This window comes from Taudactylus pleione, unplaced genomic scaffold (assembly GCF_031769625.1).
Source record: "Taudactylus pleione unplaced genomic scaffold, aTauple2 ptg000238l, whole genome shotgun sequence".
In the NCBI taxonomy this organism is placed as follows: domain Eukaryota; kingdom Metazoa; phylum Chordata; class Amphibia; order Anura; family Myobatrachidae; genus Taudactylus; species Taudactylus pleione.
In genome coordinates, this window is record NW_028284640.1 from 2,266,686 (window position 1) to 2,282,785 (window position 16,100).

At 46.7% G+C, this 16,100-nt stretch overlaps 1 protein-coding gene across 2 annotated transcripts in view; it reads right to left on the minus strand.

Annotated features, from left to right (window-relative positions):
* The window catches only part of RNF144A (ring finger protein 144A), a 99,198-nt gene that overhangs the window by 20,337 nt on the left and 62,761 nt on the right, over positions 1–16,100 (minus strand). For both annotated transcript variants that reach the window (XM_088479503.1, XM_088479504.1), the window contains exon 3: positions 425–529. In XM_088479503.1, coding sequence (XP_088335629.1) covers positions 425–529 — 105 coding nt within the window. The remainder of the gene's footprint in view (positions 1–424; positions 530–16,100) is intronic.

Here is a 16,100-nt window from a genome sequence, read left to right on the forward strand (position 1 = left end):
AAATAAAGCTTGTCTGGTGAGTATTACTATAGTCTTTGATAATCGATGGTTCTGAAAATGAATCTTTAGTAAATATACCCCTTATGCTGGGTACACACTGGCCAATAAATCTGCCGTTCAATTGAACGGCCGATATATTGCGGGCACGTCGGCGGGTGTGTACCAGCGATATGTCTGTGAACTACGTCCTTATCAGACAGACAGTATCGCGACGGCTGTGCAGCACAGCCGATGGGCGATATAAATGCAGACATCGTGCTGTGTGTACACTACACTAGGTGCTGAGGCCACCGGTGACTGACATCACAACTGGGCGTGGCATTTACATGCTGTGACATCAGGCACGACACATTGGGCCGACGATTGGTACGTGTGTATGCCGTTGTCCTAGTGTGTGCCCAGCTTAAGTCTCAGGTCTACTTGCCTCGTTTTCTTGTAAATGACCTCTCTTAGGGCATCCGGCATCAGGACAGCTAATTGCAGTTTCTAAACCTTCCTTGATTAGAAGTTCAATATATTGTTTCAAACACTGTTGAGAAAGGAGAATGGGAACAAAGTTTATTTTTAATTTTAGTTGTTGATTCACATTTAAATATATTTTCTTGTTCAATTTTTTTTGTCCTTTAAAAGGAAATAGTCATCCAATAAGTAGAGTTTATTATTTTCTATAGATGTTTGGTAAAATATAGGGGTCTATTTACTAAGCCTCGGATAGAGGTAAAGTGAACAGAAAAGTCCCATCCAATCAGCTCCTAACTGCCATGTCACAGGTAGTGTTTGAAAAATGACATTTGCAAGGTGATTGTTGGGACTTTGGCCCTCATTCAGAGCCATACGCTCTGAGCAGAGCGCACGCTCTGAATGAGGGCCGCCCTCCATAATTATGGAGCGTCCTCCTGGACGCTCGTATAGCTGTGGGTCACCACCCACAGCCTATACGAGCGTGCAGTTTGATGGCCGCGATGGTCGTGACCATCGCGTCCATCGCCACTGCGAACCGGAGCCTGCGGTTGAGGTTTTCAACCGCAAGGCCCGGAGTGATTTTGGCTCTATCAGAGCCAAAATCACTTCCACTGACATCACTAGTGATGTCAGTGGGCCGGCTTCTGACGGTAGGCGTTCCCTTGGGAACGCCCCCGTCCGGGAGGCACGCCCCCGGCACGCCCCCGGCACGCCCACCAAAGGGGGCGTGCTGTCAATCAACATCGACAGCACGCCCCCTTTGATCAGACACAACGAGGGAAGGAAAGTCCTTCGCTCGTCGCGTCTGGCGCATGCGCACGACGGAGCTCCCTCCATCGTGCGCATGCTCAGTGCAGACCATCGGCCCACTTGCGAGCGGACAGCCGCTCGTGAGTGGGTCTGAATCAGGCCCTTTATCTCTATTCACTTTATCTCCAGCCAAGGCTTAGTAAATAGACCCCATAAGCATTAATTATTCAAATTTCTTCTTTCACATACATCTCTGTAATATGACATTGATTGTTCAACAGAGGTATAATACCAAGCAGGGATGGAGGGATGCGGTCAATATCCCGAGAGCATCCCAAGGGTAAGTAGCGGGGTTAGGGGGAGGGTCAGCGGGGGGGGGTTAGGGTTAGGCACTAGGGGGAGGGTTATGGTTAGGCTCTAAAGGGGGAGGGTTAGGTTTAGGGTGCGGGTAAGGGTAGATTAGGTTTAGGCACCAGGGAGGGAGGGTTAGAGTTAGGGGTAGGGAGAGGGTTAGGATACTGAACGACAGCTGGCGGTATCCTAACCCTACGAAACAAAATGATTGTGTCATCCAGTGGCGCTGGATAAAAATAAAATAGTACAAAACACGGGGCATTGAGATAATACTTAATCCTTATCGTTAGTTGGAAATCCTGATGGTTATCCTTTTATATCTGGAGTTCTCAAAATCTTCATACTTTATCCATATGGTACATGTAACAAACAAATAAATGATAGGAAAATGTCTTAATAGTCTGATGTAGTATTCCTAATAATTTCTATAGGCAAAATGACGTTCTTCTTGTTAAATAGTCACATATAATCAATGCGTACCCCACTCACATTAGGAAGTGTGGTTAAATTCCTAAAAAGGTTTCTTTATTCTTCCTTCCCAGTTGTTATTCCAAACAAATCCTTTATATCATAGCACATAAAAAATATGAGGGGTGAAGTGATGCGTACCCTACTCACATGATATAGATGCTGTAATCTGCATATAATGGTTTCTTTTTGGATATTTCCCCGGAATATCCTCAGGGTTAAATTCCCATATGATGTTTCCTCATAAAGAAGGAAATAGTATATGTTTGCTAAAAGCTTTTAATGAAAAAAGGTTACCTTGAAAAAGACCTGCGAGGACAGGTCGAAACGCGTTGGTTACAGGGATTTCTTGACTATTGGATAACTTTGGCTGTTTCCTCTCTGATGAGACGGAGGATTATGTTTCCATTATCAGGTCAACATATACCTTTTTTATTTTATGTTATGTATGTTTGAGTTTATCTTATATGTCATTAAAAGCTTTTAGCAAACATATACTATTTCCTTCTTTATGAGGAAACATCATATGGGAATTTAACCCTGAGGATATTCCGGGGAAAGATCCAAAAAGAAACCATTATATGCAGATTACAGCATCTATATCATGTGAGTAGGGCACGCATCACTTCACCCCTCATATTTTTTATGTGCTATGATATAAAGGATTTGTTTGGAATAACAACTGGGAAGGAAGAATAAAGAAACCTTTTTAGGAATTTAACCACACTTCCTAATGTGAGTGGGGTACGCATTGATTATATGTGACTATTCGACAAGAAGAACGTCATTTTGCCTATAGAAATTATTAGGAATACTACATCAGACTATTAAGACATTTCCTATCATTTATTTGTTTGTTACATGTACCATATGGATAAAGTATGAAGATTTTGAGAACTCCAGATATAAAAGGATAACCATCAGGATTTCCAACTGACGATAAGGATTAAGTATTATCTCAATACCCCGTGTTTTGTACTATTTTATTTTTATCCAGCGCCACTGGATGACACAATAATTTTGTTTCGTTGGATTATATGTATTGGAGTCGGGTGAGCCTCCATTTTTTGTGTTGAACCAGGGGCGGCAGGTTTTGCGCACCATACTTTTTAGTCATTTTCTAATAGACGGTATCCTAACCCTGTTGGGATGCCAGCGTCTGGATTTTGACCGTTGGGATCCCAAACGCCGGCATCCCGTACTCAGCCTGAAATGGAAATGCCCACCACTGGACACGCCTGGGTTATTGTGGTGCCTCTCGCAGCCTGATACCTGTAAAGCTAGGTAAACTCCTGACAGATTTGCCAATGACTATACAAATTTCGGACCACCAAAGTGATCCCGATAACACCAGATGAGATTCCTACATAAAAGACAATAATTGCTTAATTTCAAACGATGGACTTGAAATCATTGAGGTGACAATTTTTTATAAGCAGAATTGGGCCAATCTCTATACAAATTCCAAATTCTGAATGATGCCTGTCCGTGGAGCACACGCTATATCCGGAGCCGATCCAATGGGTTCTAGACCGACCGTCGAACCTTGGTGCTGCCTATAATGCAGATACACTACACAGTTATCATCCCTATCTGACAGGTTTAGCCATGTCGGGCCGAGAATAGCATAGTGTATACCCAGCTTAAGATGAGCCTCTGACTGGCGAAGCCTAGATGTTCTAGCATTATACAAGCTCAAAGGGGGACATTTATGAAATTAAAGCAGAGGTCACTATGCAATTATGCTGCTATATCAGATATATATCTGCATTTATTTCCTAAAACTGTACTAGAAAATGGACGTTTAGCACCTACTCAATTGCTTTTTTTATTGTTTCTCATACAGTAAGTGATTGTTATTAACCCCACATAACACTGCATCATGACTTCTTACTTGCTTTGGTTTTCTTAGTAACTAGCAACCTAAATGTTGATGTAATCGTCAGACGTAGGGTTTATGCAGTGATTTATGAATAAGCTTCATCTACTGTATAAATACTGCAGCCACTTCCTTCACTCCTGTGAGCCCTGCAAAGTGCAAACCAGCAGTAGGCAGCATGTGATGCTCCAGCTGTTGTGAATCGATTCTACAAGTCCCAGCATGCCTGGCCGGTAAGTTTTGAAACAGCTCCAACTTCCATTATATGAGCCTAACCCTCCCCCTAGTACAACACAGCTGATTAAGATGATCAAGATCTGCAACCCCACATCTCCATGGCTCACGTCATCAGCCACTCAAGTACGGTAATGTGCCAACGTGAGAGATTTGCCATTGCCAGTCAAGGGGTTAAATAGTCCCAATGAATTAAATGCCACAATAAGCATGTAATAAACTTCAAATATATTGTGTTTACTATTTCTCTCGCCCCCTCCACTGGAATTTCCAGCAAAATTAGAGAGAATCTAATATGTGAACTAGAAGGAAAAGAAAAATTTATAAAAAATAAAATATAGAATCTTTTAATAATTCCCCCAAAAAATTATTCTGTGATTGCAGCGTCATCAAGGTGAGAAATAGCCAATCTCGCTAGCAATAAGGTATTTTACCCTTGATCTCATCGGCCCATAAATCTTTAGATAATGTTGCGCTGCCTACCTTTCAACACCAACAGTAAGAAACCAGTGTTCTACTAATGTAACATATACACCAGGGAAATACATCAGATTAAGGATTCAGGGCCTCATTCAGAGGCGGTCGTAGGATGCAAGCGGTCGTTCAGAAACAGGGCGGCCACTTGCATCCTGAACAGCCGCCTCCATGTCGGTCGTTAGGCTGTGGGTTAACACCCACAGCTCTAACGACCGCTAAGGGAGATGGTCGCGATGGTCAAGACCATCGCAACCATCGGGGCTTACGACGAGACCCTAGGGTAGGGTCTCGTCAACCTTAAGCCCCAGGGAGCTTCCTGCTGTGTTTCAGCAGGAAGCTCCCCACTGACATCACTGATGATGTCAGTGGAGCCGCCCCCAAACGGCTAGCGTTCCGGCGGGAACGCCTCCGTTTGGTCAGGCACGCCCCCTGACCGCCCAGCAAACGGAGCGAGCTCTCAATCAACATCGACAGCTCGCTCCGTCTGCTTCGAGCCCACTAACGACGGATCACCTGTCGTTAGCGGGGGCTCCCGCATGCGCATGACGGTGCAAACTCCGTTGTGCGCATGCCCTGTGGACCAACATCGAGTCGGTTGCGAGCGCTCAGCGCTCGCGACCGACTCTGAATAAGGTCCACAGTCCATATAATGTACGACACTATGGAATACACTGGTAAAATGTTAGTAATATTATATTAATAACACTACACCATTTATGTCATCACACCATCCCCACCCCCAGAATTTGCATACGTTCCACAAAGACTACAAGTAGAAAACGAATTAATGAAAAAAAAAAAAAGCTCTACTGTCTCTACTCAAAAATGCTAAATTCAAGAATTCCCTGGCTCTGATGGTACAGGTAATGCTGGGAACACGCTGGCAGATATATTACCTGATCTATATCGTGTGTGCGTCGGCCAGTGTGTACCAGCGATATGTCTGTGAACGACGTCATTCCCAGACATATCGCGTCGGATGTGCAGCACAGCCAATGGCAGTGGCGTCACAAGGGGGGTGCGAGCCGCACCTGGGTGTCACCCGCCGAGGGATGATATCACAGTGCTGACTCTCCCTCAGTGAAAGGAGCTGGGTGCTGCACTGTAGCATTACATGCAGGACTCGGCTCCTGACACAGAGAGTGAGCCGGCACTGCCTGCAGAGTGGTTCCCTGGTGCAATCCCCCCTCCACCAGAGTTCCCCAATTGTTACAGGGTTCAGGCCGCTAGGCCACACCCCTTCCAGAAGACCACACCCCCTTCCACGACACGACCCACAGCTAGCGGAATCCGCGGATGACAGATGATGGTTGTTCATTGTGTATGAACAACCATCATCTGCAGCTATATCATTTAGGTGTTCCCAGCTGTAGATATACACTCATTTATTCAAACTAAATGGCAGAAAGTAAATTGTTGTGTGCTATGGCCATCTGATTACCAGGTTTTCCCGGGATCCAGTCACATTGTCGACAGTTATCATGTCGACATTCATAATGTTAACACCACACTGTTGACACTAGAATGTCGACATGGTTAGACATGCCGACAGACACCATATTAACACACTCAGAATCTCGACATGTTCACAATTTTGAAATCTGAAATGCCACGAGAATGTTGTCATTCTCAGAATGCTGACAGTTAGTTTTAGGAGCCTCTGGGAAGGTTAGGGCTAGGCACTAGTGGGAGGGTTAAGGCTAGGCACTAGTGGGAGGGTTAAGGCTATGCACTAGGGGGAGGGCTAGGCACTAGGGGGAGGGTTAAGGCTAGGCACTAGGGGGATGGTTAATCCTAGGCACTAGGGGGATGGTTAAGCCTAGGCACTAGGGGGAGGGTTAAGGCTAGGCACTAGGGGGAGGGTTAAGGCTAGGCACTAGGGGGAGGGTTAAGGCTAGGCACTAGGGGGAGAGTTAAGGCTAGGCACGAGGGAGATGGTTAAGGCTAGGCACGAGGGAGATGGTTAAGGCTAGGCACTATGGGGAGGGTTAGGGCTAGGCACTAGAGGGAGGGTTAGGGCTAGGGGGAGGGTTAGGGCTAGGGACTAGGGGGAGAGTTAGGGTTAGGCACTAGGGGGAGGGTTAGGGCTAGGAACTAGGGGGAGAGTTAGGGTTAGGCACTAGGGGGAGGGTTAGGGCTAGGCACTAGAGGGAGGGTTAGGGTACGGCACTAGGGAGGGCTAGGGTTAGGCACTAGAGGGAGGGTTAGGGCTAGGGGGAGGGTTAGGGTAAAACACTAGGGGGAGGGCTAGGGACTAGGGGGAGGGTTAGGGTTAGGCACTATGGGGAGGGTTAGGGCTAGGCACTAAGGGGCGGGTTAGGTTTAGGCATTTGGGGAGGGTTAGGGCTAGTCACTAGGGGGTTAGGCTGCGGGGCAAGGAGGGGGGGGAGTTAGGGTTAGTCATTAGAGGGAGAGTTATAATTGGGGGTAGGGAGTAGGGATAGACAGAAAATACTCACCCAAACCGCTGCGCCATGAGATGTCTACGCCAGAAGTGATGATCACATGACCTGGAAGCTGCGCTGGAGCCTCTGCAGCCATTGGGACCAGGTAAATGAACGCTGGGCTACCAGGGATGTTAGGTCGACATTCTATCATGTTGACATGTCATCCGTGTGGACATGATGAATGTTGATATGGTCACTGTCGACATTTCAACCATATTGACATTCTCATGTTGACCTGATAACTGCTGAACTAGCATACCGCACCCAGTTTGCCCGGTCTGGCTCCAGCTGCAGTTTTCTGACTTGCATTTAGACCAGTGTTTCCCAAACTTTGTATTCACAGCTCCAGGTCTTAAGAATATCCAGGCTTCAGCACATTCAGTTCTACAAAAATTACTGAGGAACTAATTAAGTCCAGCATGATTTCCTTCTATGAAACCAGGACTATTTGGGGGGCTTTGGGGGCAGAGTTTGGGAAACACTGAATTAGTTGCAGTTAGGATTTATGATGTGTTAACTGTTCTGTACACTACCAATGACACATTTATATTATTGCCAGTTATTCAAAGGGCTCTATTTACTACAATCCGCATATTGAATGCAGATTGTAGTGTGATATTATCGACTGAATTCGCATTGCGAATTCAGGCAATATCACAGGGATTTACTACAAATCCCTTGCAGGAACAGAGCTTGCGATAAAGCTCTGTCCCTGCGAATCCCCTTCAGTGCCTCATCGCGTTATTTTCGGAAAAAAGTGCCCGCGCATGCGCCGACCGGTCGCCACTGCTAACCCCCGGCGCTAAGCCCCGCCCCCCGCGATCGCGTACCCCCGCGACCCCCCCCTCCCTTAATTACACTCACCTGCATGATCCGGGCCTTTTTTTTACAGTAATCAACTTGCGGTCTGTTTAGACCACACAGCTGATTACTGGGACCGACTCCCGGCTCTGCTCTCCCCGTTAGAGCAGGGCAGGAGTCCGGTAACCGGGGGGGAGACCATGGATAACGCCACCTCCAGTTGGAGTTATTATCACAGGGCTTTCCCCGACAGTTTTTCACATTTTATTTTTAGTAACTCTGGCCCTGATTCAGGGCTGGACGCTCTGACAGAGCGCTCGCTCTGAATCAGGGCCGTCCTTCTTGATTTTTAGAGCGGCCTCCTGGCCGCTCGTATAGCTGTGGGTGACCACCCACAGCTATAGTGAGCGGCCAGGAAGATGGTCGCGATGGTCAAGACCATCGTGACCATCGGGCTTGCGACGAGACCCTTGTGGTAGGGTCTCGTTGCCTCAAGCCCTAGAGTGCTTTCGGCTCAAACAGAGCCGAAAGCACTCCCACTGACATCACTTGTGATGTCAGTGGGGCCGGCCCCAGATGGTAGGCGCCCCCCGGCACGCCCACCAAAGGGGACGTGCTGTCACTCAACATCAACAGCATGCCCCTTTTGGTACGAGACCCGGAGTGACGGTCTGCCTGTCGCTATCCGGGTCTTGCGCATGCGCACGACAGAGCCGGCTCCATCGTGCGCATTCGCACTGGGCCAACATCGACCCGCTTGCGAGCGCTCAGCGCTCGCGAGCGGGTCTGAATCAGGCCCTCTGGCCGGATCACATTTCCCATTACAGTCATGGGAAATTCGATCTGCTTTACTAAAAATAAGTGATTCTTAGGGGTTGGAGTAGAATTTTACGAATTCTACTCCAATAGCCCTGTAATAACTATGGGCCTGATTCAGAGCTGAACGCTCTGACCAGAGCGCTCGCTCTGAATCAGGGCCGTCCCAGCTAAATTTGGAGCGGCCTCCTGGCCGCTCACAGCTTATGCGAGCGGCCAAAAAGATGGTCGCGATGGTCAAGACCATCGCGACCATCGGGCTTGCGACGAGACCCTGCGGTAGGGTCTCGCTTCCGCAAGCCCAGGAGTAATTTTGGCTCTATAAGAGCCAAAATCACTCCCACTGACATCATTACTGATGTCAGTGGGGCCGGACTCAGACGGTAGACGTTCCCATGGGAACGCCTCCGTCTGGCAGTCACGCCCCCGGCACGCCCACCAAAGGGGGCGTGCTGTCAATCAACATCGACAGCACGCCCCCTTTGGTGCGAGACCCGGAGCGACGGAGAGCCCGTCGCTATCCGGGTCTCGCGCATGCGCACGACGGAGCTCCCTCCGTCGTGCGCATGCGCAGTGGGGCAACATCGACCCGTTTGCGAGCATCCTTTGCTCGCGAACGGGTCTGAATGACCCCCTATAGGCGATACTAAAATAATGTGAAAAGGGTGTGAAATCACCCTTTTTCACTTTATTTTAGTCAAAATAATGTTAATAGAGCCCACAGAAACAACGTCCATTTTTGTTTTGCAAGTACAGAAAGCGTCTGCATCAACTTGTAATGTCCCGTCTGCCAAGGAAAACTTGGTTGAGTGCTTTAAAGCTTATCTTGGCACAGAGAAGTGGCACATTCTTGAAGATTAGTACCGGAACTCATTTACATACTTACTGTAATGTAACCCACATAACTCCGTGCCCTGACTCAGGCCTCTTACTCGCTCCGTTTTTCTTAGCTACCAAAATGTTCATGTAGCTGCCACACATATGGTTTATGCAGTGGCTTCTGGAAATGAATCAGCTTAATCTATAAATACTGCAGCCACGTCTGTCCCCCGAGTGAGCCAGCAGTAGGCAGCATGTGATGCTCTGGCAGTTGCGATTCTAAAAGTCCAAGCAAGTCAAGCCAGTAAGTTTTGAAGCAACTCCAACTTCCATTAAGTGAGAGAGGATCCACACAATTTACTTTATCAAGGTCCTGATTCACTACCATTCGCAACTGCGATTACACATGCAATCGACCGATTGTTGTGTTCTGCGCACTCGCAAATCTTCCACTGCGATCAGGACTGCGATCACAATGACTATGTAGACCCATCACAGAGTGACTGACAGGAAGTGGCGTTTGTTGGTGGTGACGAGAGGGGGGGGAGGGGGATTGGGGGAGGCGAAACGCAGGCATGCCAGTGCATTTGAATACCATTGCAGGGGTGTGCATAAATTATTCACTGCGATTAAGTTAGCAATTTCTGAGTAAGGTCTGTGTGAGGCTGCGATTGTACTTGACTGTACCGATGGTTTTGCAGTCTTGCTAAACATACCAAGCCTATTATGCAGTACCAAATCTTATACCAAGCCTATTATGCAGTACCATATCTTATACCAAGGTTATTATGCAGTACCATATCTTATACCAAGCCTATTATGCAGTACCATATCTTATACCAAGCCTATTATGCAGTACCATATCTTATACCAAGCCTATTATGCAGTACCATATCTTATACCAAGGTTATTATGCAGTACCATATCTTATACCAAGCCTATTATGCAGTACCATATCTTATACCAAGGTTATTATGCAGTAACATATCTTATACCAAGCCTATTATGCAGTACCATATCTTATACCAAGGTTATTATGCAGTACCATATCTTATACCAAGGTTATTATGCAGTACCATAGCTTATACCAAGGTTATTATGCAGTAACATATCTTATACCAAGCCTATTATGCAGTACCATATCTTATACCAAGGTTATTATGCAGTAACATATCTTATACCAAGCCTATTATGCAGTACCATATCTTATACTAAGGTTATTATGCAGTAACATATCTTATACCAAACCTATTATGCAGTACCATATCTTATACCAAGGTTATTATGCAGTAACATATCTTATACCTAGCCTATAATGTAGAGCCATATCTGGTACCAAGCATATTTATGCAGAACCATATCCTATACCAAACCTATTATGCAGTACCATATCTTATACCAAACCTACTATGCAGTACCATATCTTATACCAAGGTTATTATGCAGTACCATATCTTATACCAATGTTATTATGCAGTACCATATCTTATACCAAGGTTATTATGCAGTACCTAGCCTATAATGTAGAGCCATATCTGGTACCAAGCATATTTAAGCAGAACCATATCCTACACCATGCCAAGCGAGTAATGCAGAGCCATGTCAAGTACCAAGCATATATGCAGTACCATATCCTATAATAAGTGTATAATGCAGAGCCATTGCTGGTACCAAGCATATTATGCTTAACCATAACTAGCACAAGTATACTATGCAGAGCCTTATTTGATACAAAGTATATTATGTAAGATATCTGGTACCAAGCCTATTATGTAGAGCCATATTTGGTACAAAGTCTATCTTGCAAAACCATATCTGGTACCAAGAATATTATGCAGAGCCATAACTGGTATCACGTCAATACACTATAATAATTATAGATGACTGCATTATTCAATATAAGCTACCAGTATTCTACATAAATGTGTGCAGCTGTCTTACTGTTACAGATAAAACAGAGGGCCTGATTCAGCAAGGATCGCAAGAGCTAAGATGCACGCAGTAGGCTTATTTTCGTGTCCTGCGCATGCATTGCAGAGCACGTGCGCGAAGTGGCCACTGCGATCGGGAATGAGAGCGCAGTGTCTACGCAGGCCAATGGCAGACTGATTGACAGGAAGTGCTGTTTGTGGGTGGTGATGGGGTCGGGTGAACGCAGGAGTGTCAGTGCATTGGGACGGCATTGCAGGGGCGTGCATAAATTAGTCACTGCAATACCATACGCAGCCTGAGGCCTCATAGCGTACGCTGAAGTTAGCAATTCCTGAGTGAGGTCTGACCTGCCTTATCTGTGCGCATGGGTCCGATGTTAAGGTGCCTATCCATTAACAGACATAGAAACGACAGCACAATTACGACACTGTAATCGTGCTGCGTTTCTCCATCTGTGATATCCCTACACTGAACGTTCAGTCCTTCAGTGTAGGGACATCCATCATCCCGGTACATGCTGAACCTGACATGATCGTCAGGTTGACCAGCATGTATGGGCGATGATAGATGGTAACGACCAGCGGGCGCGCACATCTCTTGTCGTTTCTGACCTAAATATGCCCAATACATGCGTGATTTGCAAGCAATTGCACGATAACTACGTCGTTATCGTGCAATCGCCTGCAAATATCGCTAAATGGATACCCCCCTTTACTCGATGTTACCATTATTTCGCTATGTTGCCCAAGTGTACGCATGTCAGTAAGGGGAAGTGGGCGTCCTTATGTCAAGCTGAGATCGCATTGTGAATGCAAACATTTACATATCACCGCTGATATTAGCAACTGCGGTGAGTGCCTATAAGCAGAATAGCGATCCGTAGTGATACAGGCCCAGAGTCAGGAATTTCAGGGCTAAAACACACAACTGACCTTTTTACAAAGAAAGATTATTCCTGGATATAATTGCTGCAATAACTGACCTGACATCTGAAGTAACTTATTAAGTAAACCTACCAGTTATTGTTTGCCTAGTAATCCTTTCATGGAATAAAAGTATTGAATACACTGGGCCTGATTCAGAGCCGCTCGTAAGCGGCCGCTCGTTAGCTCCAAGCGATGTTCGCACAACTGCGCATGCATACGGCTCGTAATGCGCATGCGCGAACCAGTCAGTGCAGTCGAAATTCATGCGCTCGCAAAATAGCGAATACCTGATAATTTGAGTGACAGAATGAGGCGTTTGTGGGTGGTAACAGGGGAAGGTGCTTGAAAACGGGGAGTGGTGATCCGAACGCAGGCGTGCCAAAAGGTAAAAACGGGCGTTTTAAGGGTGTGCATAACTAACAAAGCAGCGTCATCGACCACGTCACTTTGTTGTCTCTTAGCCTGAACTGTTCGCATGATTGCAGTAGGAAAATCCAACCACAAGCACTGCGAGCAGTTCAGACGCCTTTCGATGTACTCGATTAATCAAATAAATAACAGAGATGACGTAGGATGCGAGCGGCCAGGGGTGTTTTTATCAAATTAGCGGTCGCAGGTTTTGGTCGCTCGTTCAGACTTAGAGGCGTCAACAGACCGCAAAGAGCGAGCACTTCATTTAAATAGCCAGCCCGTTTTTCAGAACGACCGTTCGCAAATAGCGTCCGGCTCTGAATCAGGCCCTGAGGATTAGTCACACTTTTACAATTAATATTAATCTACGGATTCAAAGTTAGGAGCAATTAAAAAAAAAAGCAATTTCCATCTTTGCAAAACCATATTGCACAGCAGAGGGGCAGATGTACAATGTGCTGAGTTGGCAAAGGGCATGTCCTATCTCAATTTTAAATTTCAATGTGAGAGCAAGCTGTCCTGTATTTGTTCACTATGTTAATCATTACGGATTACAATTGCAACAGCAAGCGGAGATCAGACCGTTGGTGCCTATGCACTAGGGGTGTGCACCGGCCACTTTTCATGTTTTGTGTTTTGGTTTTGGATCTGGATCTTTCTTCGTGTTTTGGATCTGGATTGGTTTTGCAAAAACCACCCTTCCGCGTTTTGGGCTCTGGGTTTTGTGTTTTGGATCTGTATTTTTTTTTAAAAAAGCATAAAAACAGCTAAAATCACAGAATTTGTGTTTTTCTGCTCCCATGCTATTATTAACCTCAATAACCTTAATTTCCACTCATTTCCAGTCTATTCTGAATACCTCACACCTCACAATAGTGTTTTTATGTCCAAAAGGTTGCACCGAGGTAGCTGGATGACTATGATAAGCGACACGAGTGGGCGGCACAAACACGTGGCCCATCTAGGAGTGACACTGCAGTGACAGACTGGATGGCAGTTTGAAAAACTAGGCCCCAAACAGTACATAATGCAAAGAAAAAAAAGAGGGGCAAGATGGAATTGTCCTTGGGCCCTCCAGTGACAGTATCATATGCAGTGACAGTAGACATGTCAGAAATTGTTGCCAGGTCCTTCAGTCCGGACCAGATGTCCAAACTTGGTCCTGCCTGCCCTGCATCACCGCCAGCGGGTTGCTTAGGATACCTAAGTTTTTTCCTGGCAGCCCCAGTTGAGGGAGAAAATGAAGAAGGAGCTGTTGACGTGTCACATTCCGCTTCAGCTAACAGTGTTTCACCAGCAGGTCTTTGCACCTCTGCAGGCTTGTGTCGGCTGGAAAGAGAGACACCACATAGGCTTTAAACCTAGGATCAAGCACGGTGGCCAAAATGTAGTGGTCTGATTTCAACAGATTGACCACCCTCGAATCCTGGCAAAGCAAATGAAGGGCTTCATCCACAAGTCCCACATGCCGAGCAGAATCGCTCCATCTTAGCTCCTCCTTCACTTTCTCCAGCTGCTTCTGCAAAAGCCTGATGAGGGGAATGACCTGACTCAAGCTGGCAGTGTCTGAACTGACTTCACGTGTGGCATGTTCGAAGGGCTGGAGAACCTTGCACAACACAGAAATCATTCTCCACTGCGCTTGAGTCAGGTGCATACCCCCTCCTTTGCCTATGTCATAGGTGGATGTATAGGCTTGAATGGCCTTTTGCTACTCCTCCATCCTCTGGAGCATATAGAGGGTTGAGTTCCACCGCATCACAACCTCTTGCTTCAGGTGATGGCGGGGCAGGTTCAAGAGTGTTTGCTGGCGCTCCAGTCTTCGGCACGCAGTCGCTGAATGGCGAAAGTGGCCAGAAATTTTTCGGGCAACCCAAAGCGTCTCCTGCACGCCCCTGACGCTTTTCAGAAAATTCTGCACCACCAAGTTTATTGTGTGAGCAAAACATGGGATGTTCTGGAATTTGCCCAGATGTAATGCCCGCACAATATTGGTGGCGTTGTCAGATATCACAAATCCCCAGGAGAGTCTAAGTGGGGTAAGCCACTGGTCGATGATTTCCCTCAGTTTCTCTAAGAGGTTGTCGGCGGTGTGCCTCTTACTGAAACCAGTGATACACAGCGTACCTGCCTTGGAACGAGCTGGCGTTTCTGAGATGCTGCTACTGGTGATGCTGCTGTTGTTGCTGCGTAAGATGATACATCTACCCATTGGGCTGTCACAGTCATATAGTCCTTAGTCTGCCCTGTTCCACTTGTCCACATGTCCGTGGTTTAGTGGACATTTGGTACAACCGCATTTTTCAGGACACAGGACACTTTTTCTGACGTTTCTGTACAGTCTCGGTATCGCATGCCTAGTGAAGTAGAATCTAGACGGGATTTGGAACCGGGGACACACTACCTCCATCAATTGTCTAAATCCCACTGCACTAATGGCGGATACCGGACGCACGTCTAACACCAACATAGCAGTCAAGGCCTCAGTTATACGTTTTGCTTCAGGATGACTGCTGTCGTACTTCATCCTCCTCGCTAAGGACTGTTAGAGGGTCAATTGTTTAGTAAAAGTAGTGGTGTTCCTACTTCCTCTCTGGGATGATGAACGACTCCCAACAGCCACAACAGCAGCAGCGGCAGCAGGAGGCGTAGCAATGCAGGATCCTCCGGAGGAATCCCGGATAGGAGAGTCAGTCATGCCAGTGACATGGCCTGCAGGACTACTTCCGATCCTGACTAAGGAGGAAATTGACGAGGAGGGAGTTGACGGTGTGGTTTTCAGGTGATTGGATACAACAGCACAACGGGATTTAGGTGTCCCTGGACTGCTTACGGTCTTAGCCAAAGTTTCTGAACTTGACAGTAACTTTTTATGAACGCGCTGCAGGTGCCGTATAAGCGAGGGTGTTCCTAGGTGGTTAACGTCCCTACCCCTACTTATTTCACCTTTTCATATGGTACATATGGCAAGACAGTTGTTGTCTGGATTTGGATAGAAATATTTCCAGACCAAAGAAGTGGAATGTTTGGTCTTCTGCCCAGGTATGACCGTGATGGGCTTTTTCATCCCACGGACAACAACTGTCTCCACCGGAGCCTGATTTACAAACCACATCACCATCAGAATCCTCCTCGCCAACTTCCTCCTCAGCGCCAGCTACACCAGTATACTCATCCTGTTGTACTTCAACAGTGACACCTTCAATTTGCATATCAGCAAGTGGACTGTGGGTGCTCCCTCAGCACTTGCACGGGGCGTGCAAATGGTGGAAAGAGCCACCTCTTCCCGTCCAGTGCTGCGAAGGTCAGGCATCGCAACCGCCA